The sequence below is a fragment of the Panthera leo genome, chromosome C1 (genome assembly GCF_018350215.1).
Source record: "Panthera leo isolate Ple1 chromosome C1, P.leo_Ple1_pat1.1, whole genome shotgun sequence".
Classification (NCBI taxonomy): domain Eukaryota; kingdom Metazoa; phylum Chordata; class Mammalia; order Carnivora; family Felidae; genus Panthera; species Panthera leo.
The window spans coordinates 130985449-131012096 of NC_056686.1; the positions used below are offsets into that span (position 1 = coordinate 130985449).

At 33.4% G+C, this 26648-nt stretch overlaps 1 protein-coding gene across 1 annotated transcript in view; it reads right to left on the reverse strand.

The window, feature by feature from the left end:
- Positions 1 to 26648, reverse strand: part of LRP1B (LDL receptor related protein 1B) — a 1882572-nt gene that overhangs the window by 330758 nt on the left and 1525166 nt on the right. The window contains exons 42-43 of the mRNA XM_042948663.1: positions 21982 to 22171; positions 18604 to 18808 (exon numbers count right to left, since the gene is read on the reverse strand). Of these exons, the coding sequence (XP_042804597.1) occupies positions 18604 to 18808; positions 21982 to 22171 (395 nt within the window). The remainder of the gene's footprint in view (positions 1 to 18603; positions 18809 to 21981; positions 22172 to 26648) is intronic.

Here is a 26648-nt window from a genome sequence, read left to right on the forward strand (position 1 = left end):
ATTCAGAATCTCCTGAATTTAAATGTGAAGCTTTCCAATTTCCTACTTTCCCCCTTACATACTGATTTATTTCACCAAAGAAAATATTTTTAAAACTTTTTTGCACGCTTTGCCCTCCGTTTGGTTTCCAAGCAAAATTCATTAGGAAAAAATAGGTTCGTGTGTGTTTGCATGCACGTGCAAGATGGCTTTCCTTAGCTATCTGTTCTTTTTCTTTTTGCATATGAATTTCTACAATGAGGCAGGTGGGACAGGTGGCTGCTTTTGAAAATTTTGTCTGATGCTTAACAAATTGAAAGCTTCTAAGAAATACTAGATCAATCCATCAGTATCAGTATCAAATTCTGAAGGGACACCATTTATTTTCTGGGTGAATACACGAATTGCCCTGGATATTGACCATTTATTCTTTTCCAGAACACATCTCTTTTGAAAGAGCTCAGCTTCAGTTACACTTTAATTTGCATGACTAACCAAGCTGAACCATCACTGAAATGTATGTGGATTTAAATCAAGGGGATTTGTTCAAAATAAATGCCATTAACCCTACTGCAATAACATTCTTATCTTACCAAATTGAAATATCAGTTGTACAGACTTCAGAAAATTACCCTGTATGGCTGACTGAGGCCCTCAAAATAGTTAATCTTTGATTTTGGTCTTTTTTTTAAAGCTGTTTACTTTTTATTTTATTTAGGAAAACATTATTTTAATTTCTCTTTAGTTATTCATCTATTTACTCATTGCTTCAGCAAATATTTGCTGAACATACCAATGCACCAGAGTTTGGGTTATTTGCTTTTGGAAATACAAAGATGAAAATGAATTCTATTCTTGAGATGTTAGTGATCCTATAGAAGAAACAATGAGGTACTTTATGATTTATTCTAATTGATACATGTGAGTGGTGAATGCAGTTACAAACTTTTAAATTGGGTATATTTTTTAACTTGCATTATTCAAGGAGAATTTTATAAAATTTAGCATTTGTTTACATTTGTTAGGTACCACTTTGCATATACTACTTTAAATCCTCAAAATACCTCTATGAGGCATAAATTATCAGTTCTATTTTACAGAAGAAGCTAAGACATAGAAAGATTAAGAAAATGTCTTAACTAAACTAAACCATAGGTCAAGGATCCGAGTTTTAGACCGACGTCTATCTCTATAACCTAAACTTATTTATCTCTGCTATGTCATACTGCTTTGTGAGAGGTGGTAAGTTTTATTTTGCAGCTAACATTGAGTGAATAAAATAATCAAGATATGGCATAATATTTTATACTTATTAATATGTAAAAAGATGTGTCCGAAGGCTCACCTATTTGAGTTCCACAAAATCAACGGCAGAATCACAAGAAGTTAGGGTTGGAAGAAAAATTTAAACATAGCTTAAAATGTAGAAACTGTGATTCAAAAGACTAAGTTAATTGCTAAAGATCACATCTCTGTAGAACCAGATTCAGGAATTAAACCAGTGTCATTAAACATCACTTTCAGACTTCTTTTCACTCCTTTCTCATTCTTTCTCAGATACTGGTATTTGGCAATGTCATATCATCATATAAACTTCATTGTATTCACTCTGTGCTAAATGTATCCATCCTGGTTATAGATGATAAAATGTAGACAGCACAATCCACCATCTTTATTTCTACAATATTTAGGTCTCATGGTGAACCACTGTTTCAATGTCTTTGGGCTCGGGTAAATTATGGCATATCATATGTACTTTAATAAATCTTATCCCATTTAAGCCCACTGGCAAAACATAGGTATTCTGTTGTCTTAGAAATTTGTGGAACATGACTTTTATCTTTAAAAACATTTTATAAAACAATAAATAAGGTATTTCTATTTTTCTATTCTGAGTTTTTATAAATCTATAAGCACTGACTTTTGCTTCTGAGAAGGTGCACTAGACATATTTTTTTGATTCTTCTCACTAAGTACAACTAAAAACCTGGAAATTACATATATAACAAATGTAAGAAGACAAAAGTAGAGAGAAGAAGGCAGCACAGCTAGTGAACTTGGGACTAAGAAACAATATGTGGATGAGTTCCCTGGGCTTTATTTTTGCCTCATATAACCCAGACTTGGAACTGAGGAAGCTAACAACTCAGAAATGCCAATATGCATAGACAAACAATGACAAAAGCCTCCTCTCTCTAGGCAAAAGACCAGAAAAGATTATAACTAGAAGGCTCTATTCAATCCAAACACCACAAAAAAAACTGTGACCCATACACACCCACACCAGCAAAGGCCAAGTGGACAGCTTAAAGGCCAGTGGACAGCCTGTGCTTAGACTCACATCTGGCTGTAGTGAGGTGCCCTCCCCTCTTCTGCAAGACTACTGTCCGAAGAAGCCTAATGGAGAATTAGGACTTTTAGTACCGTCCAGGAATAATTAAGCTAATCCACAGTGGTGACAGTGGAGATCAGCCTGAAGTTGTCACTCCCATCTTTGTCCAGAAGTAAAGAGACACACCATCGTGCCTTAGGTGTCAATACAAGCTGAGCGGGGGACTGTAGCTTCTACTTCACCTGGCACTAACAAGGCAAGACCTCACCTTCCTATGTCATAGTGATATCAGGGAAATCCAGTTAAAACAAAAGGCTTAAATAAGATGCAGAATTTCATACAATGAAAAAACAATGCCCAGGCTCAATGGAGAATCACTCATCATAACAAGAAATAGAAAGATCTCGAGAGACCTAGTCTGAGTGAGGAGTGTATTAATTTGTTCTATTTTTTCCATTAATATATAATAAATCTCTCCATGGAATTAATATATATTTTATGTCATCATTTGTAATGGATTCATAGAATTCTACTGTCTTCTTCTTACCGTTTTATCACCTTTTCCATTAACTCACTATTCTTAAAGATTAGAAAGTTAAATTCAGGTTATAATTTGAATAGCTATTCATGACCACGAACAATTAAAATATACAAAAGCCAATACTGATATAATAATCTGAACATTAAACTGTATTGCTTGAATTCAAGGAAGTGTCAACAATAATAAAAAACCTGAGCTTCAGTAGCCCCTTCAGTATTCACTAGTCAATGGGCTTATTTGTAATATACTCAACTGCAATGTCTGTTATGTAACTGGCAACAGTGAGCATCAGTTATTAGCTAATCTGTTGAAATTGGGGTTCACAGAATGCTTCTGGCAACAAACATCCATTCTATTTTTTGTCTGTAGTCCTTATAGCTGTTCGTAGGTGCAGAATCCCATGTGTTTGAGGCATTCTAGATAGAAAAGAAAGATAACTTGCTGCCAGGAGACCTTTCTACATTTCTCACTTTAAAACAATTTCTTATCTTAGTGGTTCTCAATGGAAGCAGTCCATCCCTTCTGTGAGTTTTGGAAAGTTTTGGTTGGGTTTCACTTGATTGTGGGATGGGAGTTGGACAGAGACATAGGAGGCATTTGACTAGGAAATTCAGTGGTCAGGGACCAGGAATCTGGTTGTACTGCAATATACAGGGCAGTGTTGTAAAAGGAACTGAGACTCAGCCAAGTTTAAAATGTTCTATGAGATATTTACAACAGTGCAAATGTATTTACAATTACGTGAATCTAGACTTGAACTCAATTTTACATATGTACAAAAGTATTTTTTTACAGAGTCCTTTATTAATCACTTACTACTTTCAAGAAATGCAACTTCTACACAAATTGAGGGATGACTTCACTTCGCTTTGCTTAGATAATTATCAAGAACTTATTACCAATTTAAAAGAGTATCTAATCACTTCTTTCCATTTCCTCCCTTAGTTTGTACATTTATATATTGAACTATGTCCTATTTTATTATAAATTACTTCTCATAACTCCTTTATATCATAATCTATGTATTAAACTGAGTTTAGAAAATTTATCTATAAATATAGGTATAACATGGGGCGCCGGGTGGCTCAGTAAGTTGAGCGTCCAACTTCGGCTCAGGTCATGATCTCACAGTTCGTGAGTTCCAGCCCTGCATCGGGCTCTGTGCCGACAGCTCAGAGCCTGGAGCCTGCTTTGGATTCTGTCTGTCTGTCTCTCTCTCTCTCTCTCTCTGCCCCTCCCCTGCTCATGCTCTGTCTCTCTCTCTCTCTCAAAAATAAACATTAAAATTTTTTTAATTAAAAAAAAAAGATAGGTATAATGCAACATTTCATTTTAGAATAGGAATGGGAATGTTACAGAACATTTTTTTTAATTAAAAAAAAAGGTTATTGGCTCTCATAGAGAGTTGGAAACTATACTAATTAGCATTAGATACAATACACAGAAACATTAGAAAATAATGTAGCTTTTTTGGGCCTTGGTTTCCAAATCTACAGATTGTTCCAGTCAATGGTGGAAAATTTTTCAGTTCACTAAAACTTTTAGTGACTGCTAAAGCTGATGTTGATTTTAAACCAAAAATTAATTTTTTTTAAATCCAAATATTTTACATCTTTTAAAAATTAAAATCACAATGTCTGTTCTTTGGTGACAGGATTTTGACTTGATTAAGTAATTCAAACTTATGTTGTGAGAAAATTCACTTTTATAGGCATTAAAACTATTCTATAATTTTCAGAGTCCAGACATCTGTAGATTTCATAATATCATTAAAATGATATTATCAAAAGAGTAGATATCATAGACATAAATAAAGATTTGATAGAAATATATACAGGAAGGAAGGAAAGGAAAAAGGATGATAGACGTCTTTATTCACTTATGGAATGAAATAATTGATTTAATAAGTAGAAAAATATTTGGTGCTATAAAAAAGTAAAATATCTAATATACTTGTGATTGATATTACCTATAATTGACTAGTGTTTTTTTTAAACTTGTTTTCCTATTTTTAGTCAAAAGAGTTGATATCATCAGAATATATTTGTTTAGTAGGAAGATTATCCCATATCCTTCTCATTCTAAAGATGTATCTTAGGACTTAGTATTTTTGCTTTGGAATATACTCTGAAAAAAAACTTTGGACAAAGTTTCTCAAAGAATGTCAAAAATAAGAAACATCAGAATTGCAATTTCTAGGAACATGAACAGCGTTTCTTTTGGAAAGGTTTGTGCCACTCAGGTAGCTGATGCCTTCCAAGAAATGATTAACACTTACAGGATTACTGGAGGGAGAAAGGCTATAATCACCTCGTCTTAGCCCTTGTTAATGTTAGTTATTGTTTCAGCTACTGGAACAACAAAAATGACAGATACAGAACAGAAATAAAACTGAAACGGAATGAAATTATTACCTATTTTTTTTCTTTTGTTTTTTTAATTTTTTGTCCTGATAACTGGATCAGCCAGGAATATTAAATTATATACTGTTAAGCAGAGAATGCTTTCCTCAATAAATATGTAGGTAGAATCCCATGCAAGTTAATGTGGTATTTAAATTTAGAAAAACCTGGGGCACCTAGGTGGCTCAGTCAGGTGAGCATGTGACTTTAGCTCAGGTCATGATCTCACTGTTCATGAGTTTGAGCCCCGCGTCAGGCTCTGTGCTGAGAGCTCAGAGTCTGAAAACTGCTTCAGATTCTGTGTCTCCCTCTCTCTCTCCCCCTCACCTCCTCTCTCTCTCTCTCTCTCTCTCTCTCTGTCTCAAAAATAAATAAAGATTAAAAAAATTTAAGTTAGAAAAACCCAACAAATTATTATATTTATATCAGTACAAGTCAGACTTAAACCATGTATGCTTCCATTTTATTATGACCTCACTCTAAGGTAAAATAGAATATTAAAACCTAACTCAGAGTTTGGCAGAGAAATTAAATATGGATAAATTTTTTAAAGTAAATATTAGTAGATAATTAAATTTCAAAAGTTAAATTTATTTTTAAAAACAGATCTTTTTTTACTGATTTTTTCTAATTTTTGAAAAGATTTTTTTTCCCTAATCTACTGATTAGTTATGGATTACATAATTTTCCCTTGATGAACTAAATGATTAGTAAGTCATACACCAGTATTTTTCAAATTTCTACAATGCTTAAGCCCGTAGTACACAATCTTTAAAAAATAGTTTTCTTGGGGTGCCTGGGTGGCTTAGTTGGTTAAGTGTCTGACTCTTGATCTCAGCTCAGGTCTTGATCTCAGGGTCGTGTGTTCAAGCCCCATGTTGGTTGGACTCCACGCTAGGCATGAAGCCTACTTCAAAAACAGAAAACAAAACAAAACACTCTGCTATTTTCCTCATTGAAGATTTACAATGTGCATGAGAATATTAAAAGCTTTAAGATACAATGCAGTAAATAACAATTTCCCTAGTTTCCCTGGGGACATTTGATCTCTCTCTCTCTCTCTCTCTCTCTGTCTCTCCCTCTCTCGTTCCACCTGCATTTCTTTGCTGTCATTTGTTTCACCCAAAATTAAACAAACAAACAAACCCCACACAATTATGCAAAGGAAATGTTCTTTTCTGCAATTATTATTTCTCTGGCCACTCCTTGATTTTGCCTTGTCTCTACCTTTTTTGACTTTACAGATTGAAATGTTTCATGTCTCTACTTGATATTTCATGGTCAGAATCTTAAGTCTTTCAAAGAAGTTTTAAACCTTCATAACTTTACTTTCTACTTCCTAAATGTCATTCCTTTTAATACCATGGTTTTCCCCATCATACATTTCTGCAGTGCCTTTTACAATACATGCCAAAATATAAAAAATAAAATTCATTACGTTGGTTTGCTGACCTGTTTAAAAAAACTATATACAAATTCAAAAGATATATATCAATCACATTAGTATGGTTGCCCAAGGGTAGCAAAATAGGAGTGAGGAATGAATAGGAAACACACACACACACACACACACACACACAGAAGGAACAAGCACAGATGCTCAATTGAAGTCTAATGAATGATCTCAACTGGCTACATAGGAATTATTCAGATATGGAGCACTTAGCTTCTATGAGAATCTAAGAAGAAATCTGCTCTAAAAGGTATCCTTTGATTTCTAAGGCTTCAACTAAAAGGCACAGGCACAATTCAAATTAACAATTGATACTGGTCAAACATTTCTACATATAAGTTAGTTAAAAGATATAACTGAGAAAAACCAAAAGTCCTAAATGGATAGGGTATCAAAAAAACTGTTCTGTTTATTCAACAGTAATCATATAACAAGATAGTTTCTAGTGTTGTAAGACTTCTATAGTATTAGACTATATATTCCTAGAATATTTTTTCAGAATAAATATGATTCTTTTCTTCAAGGGAAATATGTTGTTACTAAATTTTTAAACTTAAGCCCGATTGCATCTTTGACCTTTTCTAAAGACAACAAGAGATGACCTAGCTCCCCACTTATACACTTAGTCTTATAGTTCTATGGCTATATTAATAACAGATTACAAAAACAGCTAATTAATCATTAAAATAGGCAATTAAAGGTATAACAGATACCCAGAAATTGAAGTCAATTTATGAAATGGCATTCAGGAATAAATAGCTCATATTCTGGTTACAAAATAATAATTAAAACATAAGAGACAGTGGATACTGTAAAGTATACAATTTAATGATAATTCCATGTCACTGACCACAAACACTATGGCATAGCAACCACAGGATCCTGATAACTGGCAAAAGAATGAGGTAACTTTGGACCCATACATATGCCTTTATCCAATGAACATGGTAAAGTAATGGAACATAAAGACTGAAGGTAATGAAAATTGAGTTTTTATGTGTTATTTATTGGAGGATGGGTTACATACACCCAGGAAAACAAAAATTTTTCAGTGTTTTCTTTGCATTTCAAATTATCACGGTCAGGTCATCATGGAGGGCCGTTTAACCAAGCAATTTTCTTAGATAATAGCATTATTAAAGTAAACAAAGACATAGAAAATTCTGCCTTTTTTGGTAAAGACTAACTCTAGCCCTAAATCCATGTGACATCTATAGAAAGGTCAGATCTTAACTGTTTCCTTAACTGCATGGAGACTTGAATTATATCTTGTGTATGCAAAAGTATTGTACAAAGTAAATTAACTTAACCAAAGTGGTAATGTCTATCTTGAAAATGACAATTTTAACTAAGAATTTCACTAAGTATTTGAAGTATTTTTCAGAGGAAAAAAAAAAAAAAGAAAGAAAGAAAAACTGATTGGTTCAGGTTTATTTCAGAAGCCTAAATTGAGACCTAAAAACAGAATTCATGAATAAATTTTGCCTTAAAAAGGAAAAAAAAATGCTTAAAACTAAAATAAGTTGTCTCATCAAGTACCTTCAGTGAAATCAAAAATGAAAATGTTCAAAGGTGTGCTTAGAGAATCATCTGGCAGAAATGGTGAGGTGGGGAGTGTTCATTATTATGTATAAAAACAAATAACAGTTAAAATCAACACAAATAATGTTTTCTAATTTTGTGAAAATTAGAAGTCACTGTGAATTTAAATATGTAGAAAAGATGAGCCATGTTCTTAAATCTAGTTAAGTGGATAAAATATATGTTCATTCAAAGATGGCTAACAATACCAAAATAAATATTTGACATTTCAATTATAATTCTTAATATTGAGGTCAAATCTTATATTCAAAACAGAATTGCAATTATTAATTTACCTCCAACCTTTTCTTATTCTGAAGACCTTAAATTCATACACAGAGGATTATTTAAAAAAAAGAAAAAAAAACTAGTTTTCTTTTTCTATAAAACAGGACTTTAGGAACAGTGTCATGAGTTAAGTGCTAGTATCTACATTTGCCTTGGAACAGCCTTGAAAACATACAAACAAATAAATCAAACAAACAAACAAACAACAATCCACCCACAAGCCAGTATGCACAGAGATCAGTCCTCTTTCACTTACTACATTAAAATAAAACATTGTTCAGCTTATCTTCAAGTAAGAAATCTGTGACATAGGTAGCCTGGAAAAATCATTATCTTGAAAAATAATCACTCTGTCTTTAAGGAGGGATTATGGGGGAGAAATATTAGTTGGGACTTTTATGGCTTTCGGAAGGAAGTAGGGGAAGGGACACTTTTATAAATAGCTATTAAGTATTTTTTTCATTGGCCTGAAATTTTGAGGTTCCTTATTATAATAATTTTAATGAAACTAAGATAAATGCAATAATGGAAAATTTGGAATCATCTAAGTCCTGTTTCCACTGCATTTGCACTGAAACAGAGAGAGAGATGGCCAAGACAGCACACCTGCTCCCTCTAAAGTGGTTCCTACACCACTGCATTTACTGAGTGGCCTCAGCTGAATGATGACACCCCAATGCAACTCCCATGCTGCTGCACCCAGCGGGCAGCATTGCCTAGGACCAGCACACCCTCAAAGCAGCTCCCCCTCGCGGCATCCTGCAGGTGGCCTCAGCCTGGACTGGTGCTACCCCCAAAACGGCTCCTACTCCAGGGTGTGAGAGACAACCCCACCCACAAGTGTGCCCACAGCAGTCTCAACTCAGCCACAAGAGAATGGCACACAGGGGTTACCACTGGAGCACCTGATTCCAGTGACCAGAGGGGAATGTTCTTCTGGGCTCCATAGGATACCTTCCACATAAAGCCACTACTTTCAACACTAGGAGATATAGTTGGTCTACCCAATATATAGAAATAAACACAGAGAGTCAGGCAAAATGAGGAGACAGAGGAATATATTCTAATTAAAGAAAAAGAGGAAACCTCAGAGGAAAAAACAAAACAAACCAAAACAGAAACTGAACTGAATTGAGAAAAGCAATCTATCTAATAAAGAGTTCAAAGTAATGGTCATAAAGACACTCACAGAACTCAGAAGAAAGGATGAAAACGATGAGAACTTTAAGAATGAGACAGAGAGTATACTTTTAGAAATCAGAACTGAAGAATATAATACAAACATTTAAGAAATAATAGCTAAAACTTCCCTAATCTAGGTAAGGAAACAGACTTCTAGAGAGCTCCAAACCAAATGAACCCAAAGAAGTCTACACCAAGACATGTTATAATTAAAATGTCAAAATTTAAAAATGGAGAATCTTAAAAGCAATATGACAAAAGTAACTAGTTACATACAAGGCAACCCTAAGACAATCAGTGAATTTTTCAGCAAAAAATGTGTAGGCTGGAAGGGAGTAGCCCAATATATTCAAAGTGCTGGAAAAAAACAAAACAAAAACAAAAACAAAAAACCTTACAACCAAAAATACTCTACCTGGCAAGATTTTAATTCAGAATTGAAGGAGAGATAAAGAGTTTCTCAGACAAAGTTAAGGTAGCTCATCACAACTAAATCGGCCTTACAAAAAATGTGAAAGGGACCTCTTATTTTTTAATGTTTATTGACTTATTTTGAGAGAGAGTGGGGCAGAGAGAGAATCCCAAGCAAGTTCCATGCTGTCAGCACAAAGCCAAACTGAGGGCTCGATCTCATGAACCATGAGATCATGACCTAAGACGAAATCAAGAGTTGGATGCTTAACTGACTGAGCCACTCAGGCAGCCGACAGAGGGACTTCTTTAAAAAGAAGAAGAGGCCAAAACTAGACATAAGAAAATTATAAAAGAAAAAAACTCTTACTAAAGTAAATATATAATAAAGGTAGTAGATCAACCACTTATAAAGCTAGTATGAAGGGTAAATGACAAAAGGAATAAAATCAACTATAGGTACAGCAATTAGTTAAAGAATACACAGGGGCACCTGGGTGGTTCAGTTGGTTGAGCATCTGACTTTGGCTCAGGTCATGAGATCTCACAGTTCACGAGTTCGAGCCCCACATTGGGCTCGCTGCTGTCAATGCAGAACCTGCTTCAGATCCTCTGTCTATTTCTCTCTCTGCTCCTCTTTCTTTCTCAAAAATAAACATTAAAAAAATACTCAAAATTTAAAGATGTAAAGTATGACCTCAAAACTATAAAACATGGTTAGATAGTACTAACTTAGTGTTTTAGAACGTGTTTTGTATTTTTTTAATTTTATTTAAAAATCTTTAAGTTTATTTATTTGAGAGTGAGACAGAGAGAGCAGGCAAAGGAGGGGCAGAGAGAAATGGAGAGAGAATCCCAAGCAAGCTCCATGCTGTCAGTGTGGAGCCTGATATGGGGCTTGAACCCACAAACCTCAGGATCATGACCTGAGCCAAAACCAAATGTCAAATACTTAACTGACTGAGTCACCCAGCTGCACCTTTTTATTTTAGAGAAAGAGAGCATGAGTGAGTTGGGGAGAGGGGCAGAGAGAGAGAGAAATGATCTTTTTTTTTTTTTTTTTTTGTCTTTTTTGAAAGGTTATTTATTTATTTTGAGAGACAGAAAAAGAGAGAGAGAGGTCATAAACATGGGAGGGGCAGAAAGAAAAGGAGAGAGAGAATCCCAAGCAGGCTCTGTGCTGTCAGTGAAGAGCCCTACATGGGCCTGGAACTCATCATAAACTGTGAGATTATGACCTAAGCTGAAATCAAGAGTCAGATGCTTAATCGACTGAGCCATCCAGGCATCCCAAGAGAGAGAGAATCTTAAGCAGGTTCCACACCCATCACAGAGCCTGATGTGGGGCTCAATCCCACAATCTAGCGATCTTGACCTGAGCCAAAATCAAGAGTCAGACACCCAACTGACTGAGCCACCCAGGCGCCCTTAGAATATGTTTGATCTTAAGGGACCCTCAACTTAAAGTAGACTTATTATATGTAATATATACTTCCGTATATTACATATATATTATATATTACACATATGTAATATATACACATATAATATATATGAAATATATATGTATATAACATATATGTAATATATATATATATAATAGTGTAATATATATGAACACCAATGTAACCACAAATGAAAAACTATATAATTATACAAACAATAAAGAGTAAGTAATCTAAACATGACACTAAAGAACATCAATCATAAGGGAAGAAAGCAAGAGAAGAAGAAAAGGACATGAACTACAAAAAACAGTTAGAAAACAATTAACAAAATGGCAATTACATACCTATCAATAATTACTATAATTACTACAAATGTAAATGTACTAAATGTGTCAATCAAAAGACATAGAATGGGTGGCATTGGTGGTACAATGTTGAGCATACTACCTTCCAAAAGACATAGGTGAATAGATTAAAAAAGAAAAGTTCCATGTCTATGTTGTCTACAAGACAGTCACTTCAGACCTACAGACATACAGGATGAAAGTAAAGGGATGGAAAGAGATATCTCCATGCAAATGGAAGCAAAAAGAAATGTGGGTTAACAATACTTATAGCAGACAAAAACAGACTTTAAAACAAACTATAACAAGAAACAAAGAGGACATGACATGATGATAAAGGGATCAATCCCCCAAGAGAATATACCGATTGTAAATATATCTATTCACCTAACACTGGAGTACCTAAAAATTTAAAGTAAATATTAACAGACATAAAGGGAGAAATTGACAGTAATACAGTCATAGTAGGAGATTTTAACACCCCAGATACATCAATGAATAGATTATCCAGACAGAAAATAAATAAGGAAACATTGGCCTTCAACTACATTAGAACAGATGGACTTCATAGATATATACAGAACATTCCATCCCCAAACTGCCAAATATATTGCTTTCAAGTGCACATGAAACATTCTCCAGGATAGGTCACATGTTAGGCTACAAAACCAGTCTCAATAAGTTTAAGAAGTATTTTTCCTTACCACAATGGTAGGAAACTAGAAATCAGTTACAAGAGAAAAAGTAAAATTTCACAAAAATGTACAGATTGAACAATGCTACTAAGCAATGAGTCAATGAAGAAATTAAAGAGGAAATAAAAAAATACATGGGGACAAGTGAAATTGGACACAAAATACTCTAAAATCTATGGGACTCGGCAAAAAAAAAAAAAAAATTCTAAGAGGGAAGTTTAGAAGCGATGCAGTCCTACCTTGAGAAACAAGAAAACTTCAAATAAACACCTAACCTTATATATATAGGAACCAGAAAAGAACAAACAAAGCCCAAAATTAGTAAAAGGAAGATAATAATAAACATCAGAGCAGAAATAAATGACATAAAGACAAAAAAATAGAAAAGATCAATATAACTAAAATAAAGTTCTTTAAAAGGCTAAACATAATTGAGGCATCTGGGTGACTCAGCAGGTTAAGCAACTGACTTTGGCTCAGGTCATGATCTCACTGCTCATGAGTTGGAGCTCTGCGTCAGGCTCTGTGTTGACAGCTCAGGGCCTGGAGCCTGCTTCGGATTCTGTGTCTCCCTCTCTCTCTGCCCCTCCCCTGCTCACGCTGCCTCTCTCTCTTTCTTTCTCTCAAAAAGAAATAAGCATTAAAAAAAATAAGGAAGAAAAAGACTAAACAAAATTAATAATCTTTAGCCAAATTCATCAAGAAAAAAAAGAGGAGCTAAATACATACAATTTGAAATCAAAGAGTCCAAGTTACAACTAACAACACAGAAATACAAAGGATTATAAGAGACTACTAAGAATAATTGTATGCCAACAAATTGGACAACCTAGAAGAAAAAGGATAAATTCCTAGAAATGTACAATCTTCTAAGACTGAATCAGAAAAAAAAAAAAATAGAAAAAATGTGAACAGAAGGATTACTAGCAAACCGAATGAGTAATCAAAAACCTCCCAAAAAACATTTTACTAAACATATGAAGAACAGGTAATACCTATTCTTCTCAAACTATTCCAAAAAGTTAAAGAGGAAGGGATGCTTCCAAATTTATTCTACGAGGGCAGCATTATTCTGATACCAAAACCAGACAAAGGCACTGCAAAAAAAGAGAAAATTACAGCCCGATATCCTTCATAAACATACATGTCAAAATTCTCAACAAAATATTGAATTCAAATAAAAAGGGCAAGAGGACATGAATAGACAGACATGTTTTCAAAGAATATACAGATGTATGCCAAAACATACATGAAAAGATGCTCAACATCACTAATCATCAGGGAAATACAAATCAAAACCAGAATAAAATATTAGCTCATTCCTGCCAGAATGGCTAGTATCAAAAGCAAACAAACAAACAAACAAGAAATATTAAGTGTTAGCAAGGATGTGGAGAAATGGAAATGGTCGTGTGCTTATGGTGATGCAGCCAGTATGGAAATGAATATGGAGGTTCCTCAGAAAATTGAAAATAAAAATCCATATAATTCAGCAATTCCACTTCTGCGTATTTAACCAAAGAAAACAAAAACACTAATTTGAAAAGATATAGGCACCCATATGTTCATTGCAGTATTATTTACAATTGCCAAGATGTGTAAGCAACATAAGTGTCCATTGATAGATCAGTGCATAAAGAATATGTGAGATATATAAATATAAACATAAAAATAAATATAAATAATATAAATATGTGGTGGCAGTGAGAATATTTAAAATCTCTTTCAGCAGGTTCATACATAACAATACAGTATTGTTAAATACAGCCAGCTAGAAAGTATCCTGGTTTAGACAGGAGTGCAAAATGGAGAGGTGAAATCTTTACTGGTATATAACTCAGCCATAAAAAAGAACAATCTTGTGCCTGTTGTGAAAACATAGATGGACCTAGAGGGTATTATGCTACATGAAATAAGTCAGAGAAAGTCAAATACTGTATGCTCCCATTTACATGTGGAACCTAAAGAACAAATCATCAAACAAAACAAAAATAGACTCACAGAATAGACAAAATCTTTAAAAGAGTTAATAAATAGTCTCTAGATTAAATTTTGAAAACAACATTAGAGGATTTTAAAAATCTATTGTTCATTGTATTACCAAAACATTACATTTATCTTAAATTAAGTAGAAATCAATGAAAATAAAGATAAGGAAATCTAGATGGCTATAACAATGTAATAAATTTTGAAATATTTTCTCAGTTTTTGGATCTGATAGTTTTTTTTTGATGATGATGATAAAGCTACTTTATGGAAGAAGTAGAGGAAAAGTATATGTAATTCTTTGTTATTTGAGACAAAATTGGTTGGTGTCCTATGCAGGAATAAAACCATAACCGTTAAACTAATGCTCTCTTGCCAACACTTAACATCTCTGCAGGAAAGAAACCTTTTTTCCCCAATTTTATTGAAATATAATTAACATATAATATTGTGTAAGTTTAAAGTACAAGATGATGATCTGATATTGTATATGTTGCAAAATGATTACCACAATGAGTTTAGTTAATGCATCCATCACCTCATATAGTTAGAATTTGTGTATGTGTGTGATGGTGGTGAGAATATTTAAAATCTCTTTCAGCAACTTCAAATATACAATACAATATTCTTAACTATAGCCAGCCAGAAAATATACTGGTTTATACAGGGATACAAAGTGGAGAGTTGAAACTTTAACTAGGCATATATATATTTTTTTAATGTCAAAAGAAATCCTTTAAGTTATATTAGAGATCTGATGACTGAACCCCTTAGAGTAACTATAATTACCATACATAAGAATATACTGTGGGGATAAAAGCAAAGAGGTATACAAAAAAATAAATTGAAGTGGATAAAGCATTACTATAAGGCACTATGGAAGCATTTTCTGTATCAGGACATAGGAGAAAATAATACCACATCCAGACAATTATTTTCCTGTTTTCCTATTTTTTTGAAATGCATTATCGAATAAGTTCATTTAGAGTTTCTTTGGTGTATTCTAAGGGATATACTTTTTGTATTTTATCCTCATAATAACCCTGAAAGTTAGGTAGAGTTAGTTTCGCATATTGGAAAACTAAAATTTATGAAGATTAATGATTTGCTTGAGGTCACGTGGCCCTTATTGTTATTTTTTTTTTACTGATGATAGCAAATTTTCATCTAATAGCTACTATTTTATTTTGTTAAAAAAATGTATTTAATTTATTTAAATTAAGAAGAAAAGAAATACAATTTACCCATTTCTCCCATCTCCAACCACCTCTTGTAACCACCAATCTGTTCTCTGTATCTGTAAGCATGTTTTTTAAATACATTTTTTATTGTGGATATTAATTTTGTTAATAACTAATATATGTGTACAAGGGAAGAAGGAACATAGTTGCAGAAAATGGGGTAGAAAAACCCAGAGGATATCTTCCAAACCAAGGCATGAGGCAAAGGCCCTAGGGATAAAAAAACATTATCTTGATACAGAGCAGCTGAACATGATGAGCACTGAAAGAAATCTGTGGAAGTAAAGAATATTCTAAGGTGAAAAACCTCAGGCAGGACAGCAGGCAACATAAGCATGGCCACTCATAAGTATGGCCACTAAAGCTGTGCTAACACAAATAACATAGCAATGTTGTCCCTCTCCACAACTCAACTACCCTCACAAACAAAATAAGTAGGCTGCTGCTGCTGCTTCCTCTCCTTTTTTTTTTTGTTTTTTGTTTTTTTTTGTTTGTTTGTTTGTTTGTTTGTTTTGTAGACTGCTTCTTAAAGTCACTGAACAATACACAATATCCTCTGGTGTGAATATGTAAAAATATGACTTCTATGAGGTTGTTTTGTTAGTTTGTTTTTTATGATTCCACATGTAAGAGAGGTCATAAAATATTTGTCTTTTTCTGACTTATTTCACTTAGCAGAAGGCCATCAAGTTCCATCCACACTATTGCAAGTGGCAAATATCACTCTTTTTGATGGCTGAATAATATTCCATTGTACAAATATACCATATTTCTTTATTCATTCGCCTACGGATGGACGCTTGGGTTGCTACCACATCTTGCCTTTTGTAAATAATGCTGCAATCAACATAGGGGTCCATATACCTTTTCAAATTTGTATTTTTGTTTTGTTGGTTTAAATACTCAGGATTGCTCGATTATGTGGTATTTCTATTTTTAATTTTTTGAGGAACCTCCATACCATTTTCCATAGTGGCTGCACCAATTTACATTTTCAACATCAGTACATAGTGTTCCTCTTTCTCTACATCCTCTCCAACACTTATTTCTTGTCGTTTTGTCACGAGCCATTCTAACAGGTAAGAGGTAATATCTCATTGTGGTTTTGATTTGCATTTCCTGGTGATTAATAATGTTGAGCATCTTTTCATATGTTTGTTGACCATCTGTATATCTTTTTGGGAAAAATGTTTATTCCATTCTTCTGCCCATTTTTCTTAATCAGATTGTTTGTATTTTTGCTATTGAGTTGTGTGAGTTTCTCTTATTTTGGATATTATCCCACATGGATTTTAATGGGAAAAGATAGATCAAGAATTTGATTACAGCTATTGCCTTTACACAAATTGAACTCATCAGGTCTTAGCTCATTATTCTCATGTTCCTTAAGCACTCAACTGTCCTACATCAGTACTACGCAAAGTACTCACTCCACAATTAGATGAGGTACCTGTACTAGAATGTAAATCAATATATTTCTTCTTTATTCAAGAAACTCTCTATCTCTCTCTGTTTCTGCCTCTCTCTCTCACACACACACGTAGACATAAACATATCTATAGCTACATATAACAATATATATACATATATGTGTATATATAATTAGTTGCACAGGGAAATTTTTCTGTATCTATAATATATTAATATATAATGCATATTTATACACATATATAATATATAGGCATATATGTATATATCTTTATAGGCATACCTTCAATTAAATTAAACCATACGCTTAATGATAGAGATTAGGCATTAACAAACTATGGCATGCTAGCTGATTGCTTGTTTGTGTAAATCAAGTTTTACTGAAATACTGTCACACCCATTCATTTACATATTCCCTACATCTGCTTTTAGTACTTTGAGGCATTATAGTTGTGTAGAGACAATATGGAACACAAAGCTTAAAATATTTACTATGTGGCCCTTTAGGAAATGCAATGGAGGAGTAAAGAGCCTCAGGATCATTTTGTCCTTCAGGCATGCACCATGCTGGGGCTGAACAGGTAAAGGTTTCTCCAGCCCTATTACCACCAAGATCTCAACTTCCTGAGCCCTGAGCATTCCCAGTTTCCAAAGACTACTTCCAAAGACTACTTCCAAAGACTACTAGGGTAAGTGGGGAACACTAGACTCTGACTATTCTATGGGCCCTAAATACCTGCTGTAAAGGCTCTACAGGGGCAACATAAAGACTGTTCCATTAACATTATTTGGAACTCAGAGGAAAGAGAGAACATGCATGACTATGAAAGGATTCCCATTCTTCTCTCTTCAAAACTTTTTGGGTTGCTTTATGGACCCAAGCACAGAAAGAGGATTATTTTCTTCTTTTCCAATGTTCTTTTATCCTAGGGCAGCAAACCAATTTCATTTCACATTAAAAAACAAAACAAAACAAAAAAACTAATAATAAAGCTTATGCAATCACTCTAACAATTCCATTTCAATTAATAATTAGGAAAAACTCAGTTATTGTTTCTTTAGAATAAAGTTTGTAAGAGTTACACTGTCTCTATGGTAGCAAATGCACTTGAACAAATTTTTCAAAATTATATCCACAGTCTTCTTTTTCATTTTATATTCAGTTGGATTGGTTCAAACAATTCCATATTTTGAAATCCCTTGATAGGCATATTTCAGACAAGCAAAAAGCATATTTCTTTCAAATGTATAATTGTTTAAATCTGTAATCAAGAAATTCTCAGTTAACTTACGTATCTCTGGGATCCATCGTATTCACACCTTTCAATTTTTCCTAGGCTGCCATCTGAGAAATACAGCTTCTCTGCACGGTGGTCAATGGTGAGACCATTTGGAGTGAGTATGTCGGTACTGACCACCACTTGAGCATTTTTTCCCGTTAGGGTGGATCTCATGATACTTGGATGCTGTTCATTCCAGTTGGTCCAAAACATTAAGCTAATTAAAATAAAAATTGTGATAATATATTAAAACTTTCATTAACAATAGAGACATTAGGAACATGGTGATGTCAAGCTACTTAAAAAGAAGCAAAGAGATTTGTCTCAATTCTGTGACCCTTAACAAAGTCTAAATAAAAGTGGAAATATATATTTATATATGCATATATATTTTTCTCAGTTTCTTAATAAAACCTGGAAACTATTTATGAGAAATAATTATCTTGTACATTCTCTCAAATAACAATTAAATTGAGTCAGTTTGATGTACAGTAAGAATTTATTTAAATCACACACAAAACAGTTATCTTAAATTTTCTATGAATTGCAAATGTATTCTAAATTATTAATATCATGTTTCAGCAGATTGAGTAAATTGTTTTAGATATCATTCTTAACCTAACTATATTTCTTTTCTTTAATTGGTAAATATCAATATCTCTTTTCCTTCCTGGTTTGCTTTTAAATTTTGCATTCTCCTTTGTATATGCTTTAGAGAAATACAGTTAATAAACTCCTATATTTCTTTAGTTTCTTTTTTTTTTCTCTTGTCTCTTTGTCAATGTAATTTTTCTATAAATAACAGTATTGCTTTTGGAATTTCAGAGGTTATTCTCAACTCCCTAAAAATATTATCTATTACTTACAGATTTTACAGAATGATTTACATCAATGTCTGTCAATCTATTCTTTGAGGAAGCCTTTACAAGTCACTGTTAAGAGTAGAGAATCTATAGAGTTCCAGTTTCTAATCCCTATTTTTACTGAAATAGTTTTTCTTTCTATTCTTTTACCTATAAGACTGTCCCTAAGAGTTTATTTGAAGACTGATTATTGCTGTTTAGAATGATACAAAGGAAGGAAGGAAGGAAGGAAGGAAGGAAGGAAGGAAGGAAGGAAAGAAGGAAGGAAAAAAGGAAAGAAGGAAGGAAAGAAGGGGAAAGGAAGAACTGAAGAAAGGAGAAAGAGGGAGAGGTTGACAGGCAGCCCTCTTTAAATATCTGAAAAAAATATGCTTAATATATACTGACAAAGAAAAACTATTTAATATTTACAGTAAGATCATATATACTATTCCTATGTGTAATCATTTAAACGTCATGCAGAATTACAGCCAACAAAATTTTCAATAGGTGGTTTTTGAATATTATGCAAATATTTACTACTGAACAATATTCCAATTCACAACAAAATCTTTCTACTTGCTAATTTAAAGTATAACCCCTACCAATTAAGAAAAGCTGGGTCAACTATGCTCTTTGTTAAAATATTTCATAGACTTTTCTTCTATCCTGTGGAGCATAAAAGTGTTCTAAGTGAGCAAGTATCAAAATTTTTTGTCATATGAATGAGTAAATTTGCAAAAAACAAATGACATTCCACTTTCTTAAATTATGCAGTTTTATCCACACACTGACTTTTAAAAGAATAAAAACAAAACATTACTTAAATAAAGCATTTATAATGTATGCATAAAGTATTAAATACATAAACAGTTTACCTGCAGTATTTTCTTAAATTATTGGCTTTAGAATTACAGAATTTCTGAGGTATTAGTGTTTCTTTAATTCAACTTTTATTTCAAAAATAAAACAGAGGCCAGAGAGCTTGAGTGATTAAGATTGTAGGAACTGAATCAAGTTTTGGACTCAAATAGTTTTTTTTTTACCCAGAATTTAAGATTTTGTTTTAAAATTTCTGTTAACTGACATTTTCTACAGTGATTTGAAAATGTCACTGATAGGCATAAGGAGAAAATATTTTTATACTTGAAACTTTAGTTCTATGTAACTCTACAATTAAAACATGTTGGTGTGTTTAATTATAATTTACAGTTCACTATATGCAAGATGAAAGTGTAATTTTAGCTTATGTAATAGATACTATATGAAACTGATCACTTATTATCAGTGATCTCTCTTATGTTTATTTCAAAATCGTCTAAGAAATCCCTTTGATTAGCTGTAGAACAGTTAAAATTGTGCTGAGATTCTCCTGGTGAACCGTCAGGATCCATGCAGTCAATTCAAAACCAAACTGTATAGTGACAGGTCAATGCTGTAGCAGAGCTAGCTTTGCCCAGGCACCAGAAGGGCTGTACCCATCTGAACTGTCACCGGAGCTGTGTGAGGAATCAACTTGCAACCTTCAGAGCCTTCATTTCTGAGATGAAAGTTTCAAGTAAATTGTATAATCTCATCTTCTAGCTCTGTAAGTGTCTGGATTTAGTGATTCACACACTGAGTAGTTTATGCACTTCTTTCAAGTGGTCAGGGTCAGTGTTTATCAGTAATTGTTTTATTTATTCTTAATTTTTTTACCACATCTAAAAAGAGCTCTTCTGTTTCTATTTAGTGACAGCCAAATTAGTCTGATCTTTATTTGTTTAATTTAAGAACAAAAGGACTTTCTAGTTGTTAACAAATGTTCTTAACACTGTAAGAAAGTAGAAATACATGGGTATCTTTTTTCTACATAACCCAAGCTTTGTTCTTCTTTGTTGTATAATTGCTACCTTATGGCATCCCCCTGAAACATGAATTTCTTCTAATTTGCTTAGTTTTTATTCACTTTATATTATAGCCTGAGCATTTTCTCTTGTCATGAATTCTTCATAAGTATTACTATAAATGCCTACACAGTATAATATCAAACATATGTGAACAATTTAGTCTGTTATCAAGTATCTACTGTTGAAAATATAGCTGCACACAAAGATTTGTTGTTGTTGTTTGTTTTCTCTGCATTTCGATTGGAGAGATCCCTAGTTATTGAAATTACTTAATTAAATTACACAAAAACCTTTTAGGTTTTAATACATGTGAATATTTTTTTCACATTTATCATTTCAATCAGCTATGCATGGATGTATTTTTCATATATACTTTTCCCTCACAATATTGTCTCTATTTTTCCTTTCATCATTTAAATTTGCTTTTGCTCGAATTCTGATTGAGTTGATACCTGGCACTTCACAAGTCCAGATTCTAATTGTTCACATTTACGATGCTCATATTACAAAAAAAAAAAAAAAAAAAAAAAACTTTATGAAGTGGGGAAAAGAACACTTCAAAGAAAACCTGTGTTTTTAAAGTTAATTCTTTTAAAAATTAACATCACTTCGATGATCTTTGACTTATAATGAAGAAATAACAATTCACTGTTTCTTACTTTTGGCATTCATCCAGGGCTAGCACATGTGGGTGGTCATCTTCTGACATGGCAATGACTGCTTCCCTGTCAAATGCTCCTGGCCGAGTCTGGTCCACTGTGTGTCTGGTGATGGATGAGGTAGTGGAGCTGGTCCAGTACAGTGTATCCCAGGCTCTGTGATAAGCAAGTCCTTCGACAGAACCTACATCTGATGGGGGAAAGAAAAGAATAAATTTATGCTTTTACCTACAAGACATGGTTTTTGGATAGAAGAGGCATTTAAAATATACAGTAAAACCTTGCATTGTGAGTAACTTGTTCTGCTAGTGCTCCACAAAACAGGCAAACATTTCTAACACATTCAAACTTGATAAACAAGTGATGCCTTGCAATACCAGTAGTACCTGACACTGAAGGTCAGGTGATCCCAAGGGAGACAATGGTTTGTGAAATTCGCTTTGATATGTGAGTACTTTGGATTACAAGCATGTTTCTGGAACAAGTTATGCTTGCAGACCAAGGTTTTACTATATTTGTATATCTATATGCAATTTCAGCAATAATTTCTTCACACACTTTCCAGAATAAAAATAGAATAATTTTGATGCCTACGAATGATAGCTGACTACACACAGAAAACTGAGCTATGAAGTGGTATATTTGTCACAAGAGAGGTTTTTGTAAAATCATGTCATTAAAGACCGAATGTTTTCACCCCTCTCCCTTAAAAAACTCAATTAAGCAATTGATTTTTATTTAAGAAAACGGTGTCTCTTTTTTTCATAACTTTCAATACGTATACAGTGTGCAACAATTTAGACATGCTTTTGAAAATCGTGTTAGAGATACCTGCAAGCCACAACCATAATGAATTTTATCTTAAAACTATATCTGAAGACATAAAGTAAAAGTAAACATATAAAAAACTACAACAATATCAAAAAGACAAGCCCAACATCATGCTTCCAACTATCAAACGGTAGAGACTTTTTTAGGAAGTTAATGTAGTAAGTTCTTAGACTCAATTCAACTAATGTGATATAAAAACAAAAGAAAATGAAATAAATTACCAGCTAAGGTGTGCTTTAAATGTTGTCAGAAAAGATAAATGGTAGTATGTAGATTTCAATACATAAAAGTGACAATGTGAAAAACAAGAGTAATTATTTCTTAAAACTGTGTTCCAAATTACTAGGATAACACAAGATAGCTGTTTTATTTTTCGGAGGTGCTTTGAGTACCTTTTTTAGTATAACCAAATTATTACAGTTTTCCCTTCATGTTGTCTGTTTTCCTCAGTTATTATTCTTAGCTTGCTTAATTTCAGGAAGAATATATATAGCTTTGGCAGTCATGCTAAGAAATTAAAATTATAACAGGCAGAGCTTTTCTTCTGTTTTTCTCTCAAAGAATCTCAGAAAGGAATGATTCACTTCTAAAAATAGGTAGATAAAAAAGGGTTTTTTACAGGTTTAAGACGTGTAGTTGGATGGTTAATAGGACTTATTAGGAGTGCAAAACCATATTAAAGTCTTTTGAACTAGATTTCTTTAAGGTGATTAAGTTTTGTTATTCAATGTTTTTCTTGCACACAAGAGAGAAAAAATCCACCACCAATAATACTACAGCTACCATTTACTGGGCATTGCCTTTCTGCTAGGAATTGTGCTGTTTTGCATACATCACTTTATCTGTAAAGTTACTCTGTGAAGTTTGTTTTATTCTTCGTCTTGTCCTAAGAAGGAAACTAAAACCTATGGTCACAGGACTGATGGAGTTAAAGATGTTTTACACGGTTTCATCTACTCTCAAAAGCCTGTATTCTTTCACAATACCATTTAGAGATGAGTCCACAGCCCCTATCACCTATTCTCAATCCACACAAAGCTGGATCCAAACAATCAACTCATTAGTTTCAACTGGTCTGATTCCAGGTGAATTGTATAACCAGTCATTTACTATGAGTGGCCTCCTCTCATACATTCAATAGAACAATTTATAAGAGATGGATGTGGGTGATTTGTATGGAAACCTAGGCCAGAGATGATGGAGAAAAATTCTTATACATAATCACAATAAAATCTTTATAGAAATCATATGGTGTTTCTACTTGAGGTGAGTATGTGGGAGGTTGGTAATGGTCAAAGGTGTTTCAGTTATTAATTAAAAAATCATCCACTCCACTGTATTTTTTTTCAATTTTTTTTAAGTTTTATTTATTTATTTTGAGAGACACTGAGAGCATCCAAGAGAGGTAGGGACAGAGAGAGTGGGGAGAGAGAGAGAGAATCCCAAGCAGGCCTGCACCATCAGCATAGAGTCCAATGTGGGCTCGAACTCATGAATCGTGAGATCATGACTCAAGCCTAAGAGTTGGATGGTCAACTGACTGAGCCACCCAGGTGCCCTGTTTTTGTATTTTTACACTTTCAAATAATGTCAGAAATGAAGCTAACTCTACTAGTAGTGTGAGCAGAATTTCGCTCCTGCACCATTCACAGAGTGAGAAAGAGCATAGCTCTAAAAAAGTCCATGCAAATCAGAACCATTCATCTACCCTCATTCTGTATTGTCCTTTGTCTACTGCCTTTGACAAATCTTCACGGCCACTTTTTCCCTGCTATATCAAAAAAAAAAAAAAAAAAAAAAAAGCCTGGTATCACCACTGAGATGAAGCGGATGCTTCTTTTCCATTGCTGACATAGTTCCAGGTTTACTGGAGTACATAATACACCATATTGTCAAGGTACAATCTCTTTCATCTTATTTTTGTAATAGATGACAACCTGTCAGTACCCTTAATCATAATCTGCTGCTACATTTTAAAGTATTTCAGAATGTATTTTTTCTCAAAACGGTATCTAACTCTCTATAAAAATTGTACTTGTCATGAACTAATAGTCAAATAAAGACATACATAAAATTAAAATTCATGAAAAATATTCCATTGAGATAACAAGGCATTCATGTCATTTTTATGATGCTTTCACACAATGTGGGGTTGTGTGTGTTTGTCTGTGTGTGTGTGTATGTCTGTGTGTGAATTTGAACACTAAGGTTCCTGAATCAGTTGAACAGGTAGAAAAAGAACTTTGAGTTATTGGTCCTGGCAGATAATATGTAGTTTGAAAATTAAATAAAATGCCTATTCTATTCTAAAATATTAAACAAAGTTAAACATCCTTTAGAACTCAAGGATGTAGAATAGGCATAATTAAAAAAAAAGAGTAACTATAACAGTGCTATTTTTTGCAGTTCCATACTCTTTCCTCAGCAAAATAATTATACTGAAAGTGTGAGGCATAACCAAGTAAAAATACTACCATTCCCGTGCACTTAAAAAAAAAAAAGTGAAAGAGTTTCTCTTCCCTCCCATTGTCCTTTGAGCTGGGAATTAAGTTTGGTTAGGCATGAATGAGGTCCTTATACATTTTTGTAGAAGTAAGGAGAGAAGGTCAGTTCATTCAAGATACAAGGCAGGCAAAATAACTCAGAACCATGGCTATAGTTAATTTCCTGGATTCTAATTTCCCAAGAAATGGGCAAGGAAATTGATCCCACTAGCCTGGCACAGTAACACTCACAGCTACTCTGACAGCTACCCAGAGGACTTCATGGAGAACATACCTTCATCTCCTCACCACTAAAGGGACAACTCTGTCTTATCTTTTCAATGTTTGGGATAAGAGCTTATAAAATGGGAAAGGCAATGAAGGATGTTTTTGGCAGGGAGCTACATGAACAAAATATTGTCATTCATCTGGAACAAAATTAAATTATGTAGCCAAATTAACAGAAAATAATATTTATCTTAAGGATATGCTACAACTGCAAAGCATCATAATGGCCTCTCCTGTTGAAAGCGTACTATTCTCTTACTTACTGGCTTATTTACTAAAGCCATTAAGTATCAGAAAGGTTGCTGTTTGTAATTATATCAGTAGTATAAAGCATCCTAATTTTGTCTGCAGGATCTAAAGACAGAGAATCAGTCTCAATTTTCAACCCAGGTACTAATAAAGGTATACAGATGGCTGATAAAACATAAAACATGTTCAATATTAACAGCCATCAGGGAAATGAAATAAAAATCATACTTCACATCCATTATGATGACTGTAATTTAAAAAGATAATAAGTTTTAGCAAAAGTAGAGAAACTGGAGCCCTCATGCACTGCTAGTGGGGATGTAAAATTGTGCAGCTGCTTTGGAAAACAGTCTGGCAGTTTTTCAAAATGTTAAATATATAATTACCATTTGACAAAACAAGTTCACTGGTAGGTTCATGCCCAAAGGAAAATAAAACGTACATCCACATGTACACAGATAAATGTTCATTGCAGTTTTATTCGTAATATCCAAAACCAGAAATAGCCCAAATGTCAATCAACTGATGAAGAGATTAAGTAAATTGTGGTACATCTATACAATGGAATATTTTTCAGCAATAATAAAAAATGAAGTACTAAAGTAAGCTAAAACATGGATGAACCATGAAAATAGTATAATAAGTCAAAGAAGCAAGTCACATTAGACCACTTATTCTATAATTTCCTTTGTGTGAAAATTTTAAAGACATAAAGTAGATTAGAGGTTGTCTGTGTTTAGGGAGCATAAAGGGAGAGAATGGTTGTCTGGGGTTAGGGAGAATAAAAAGGAACTGCTAATTGGTATGAACTTTTTT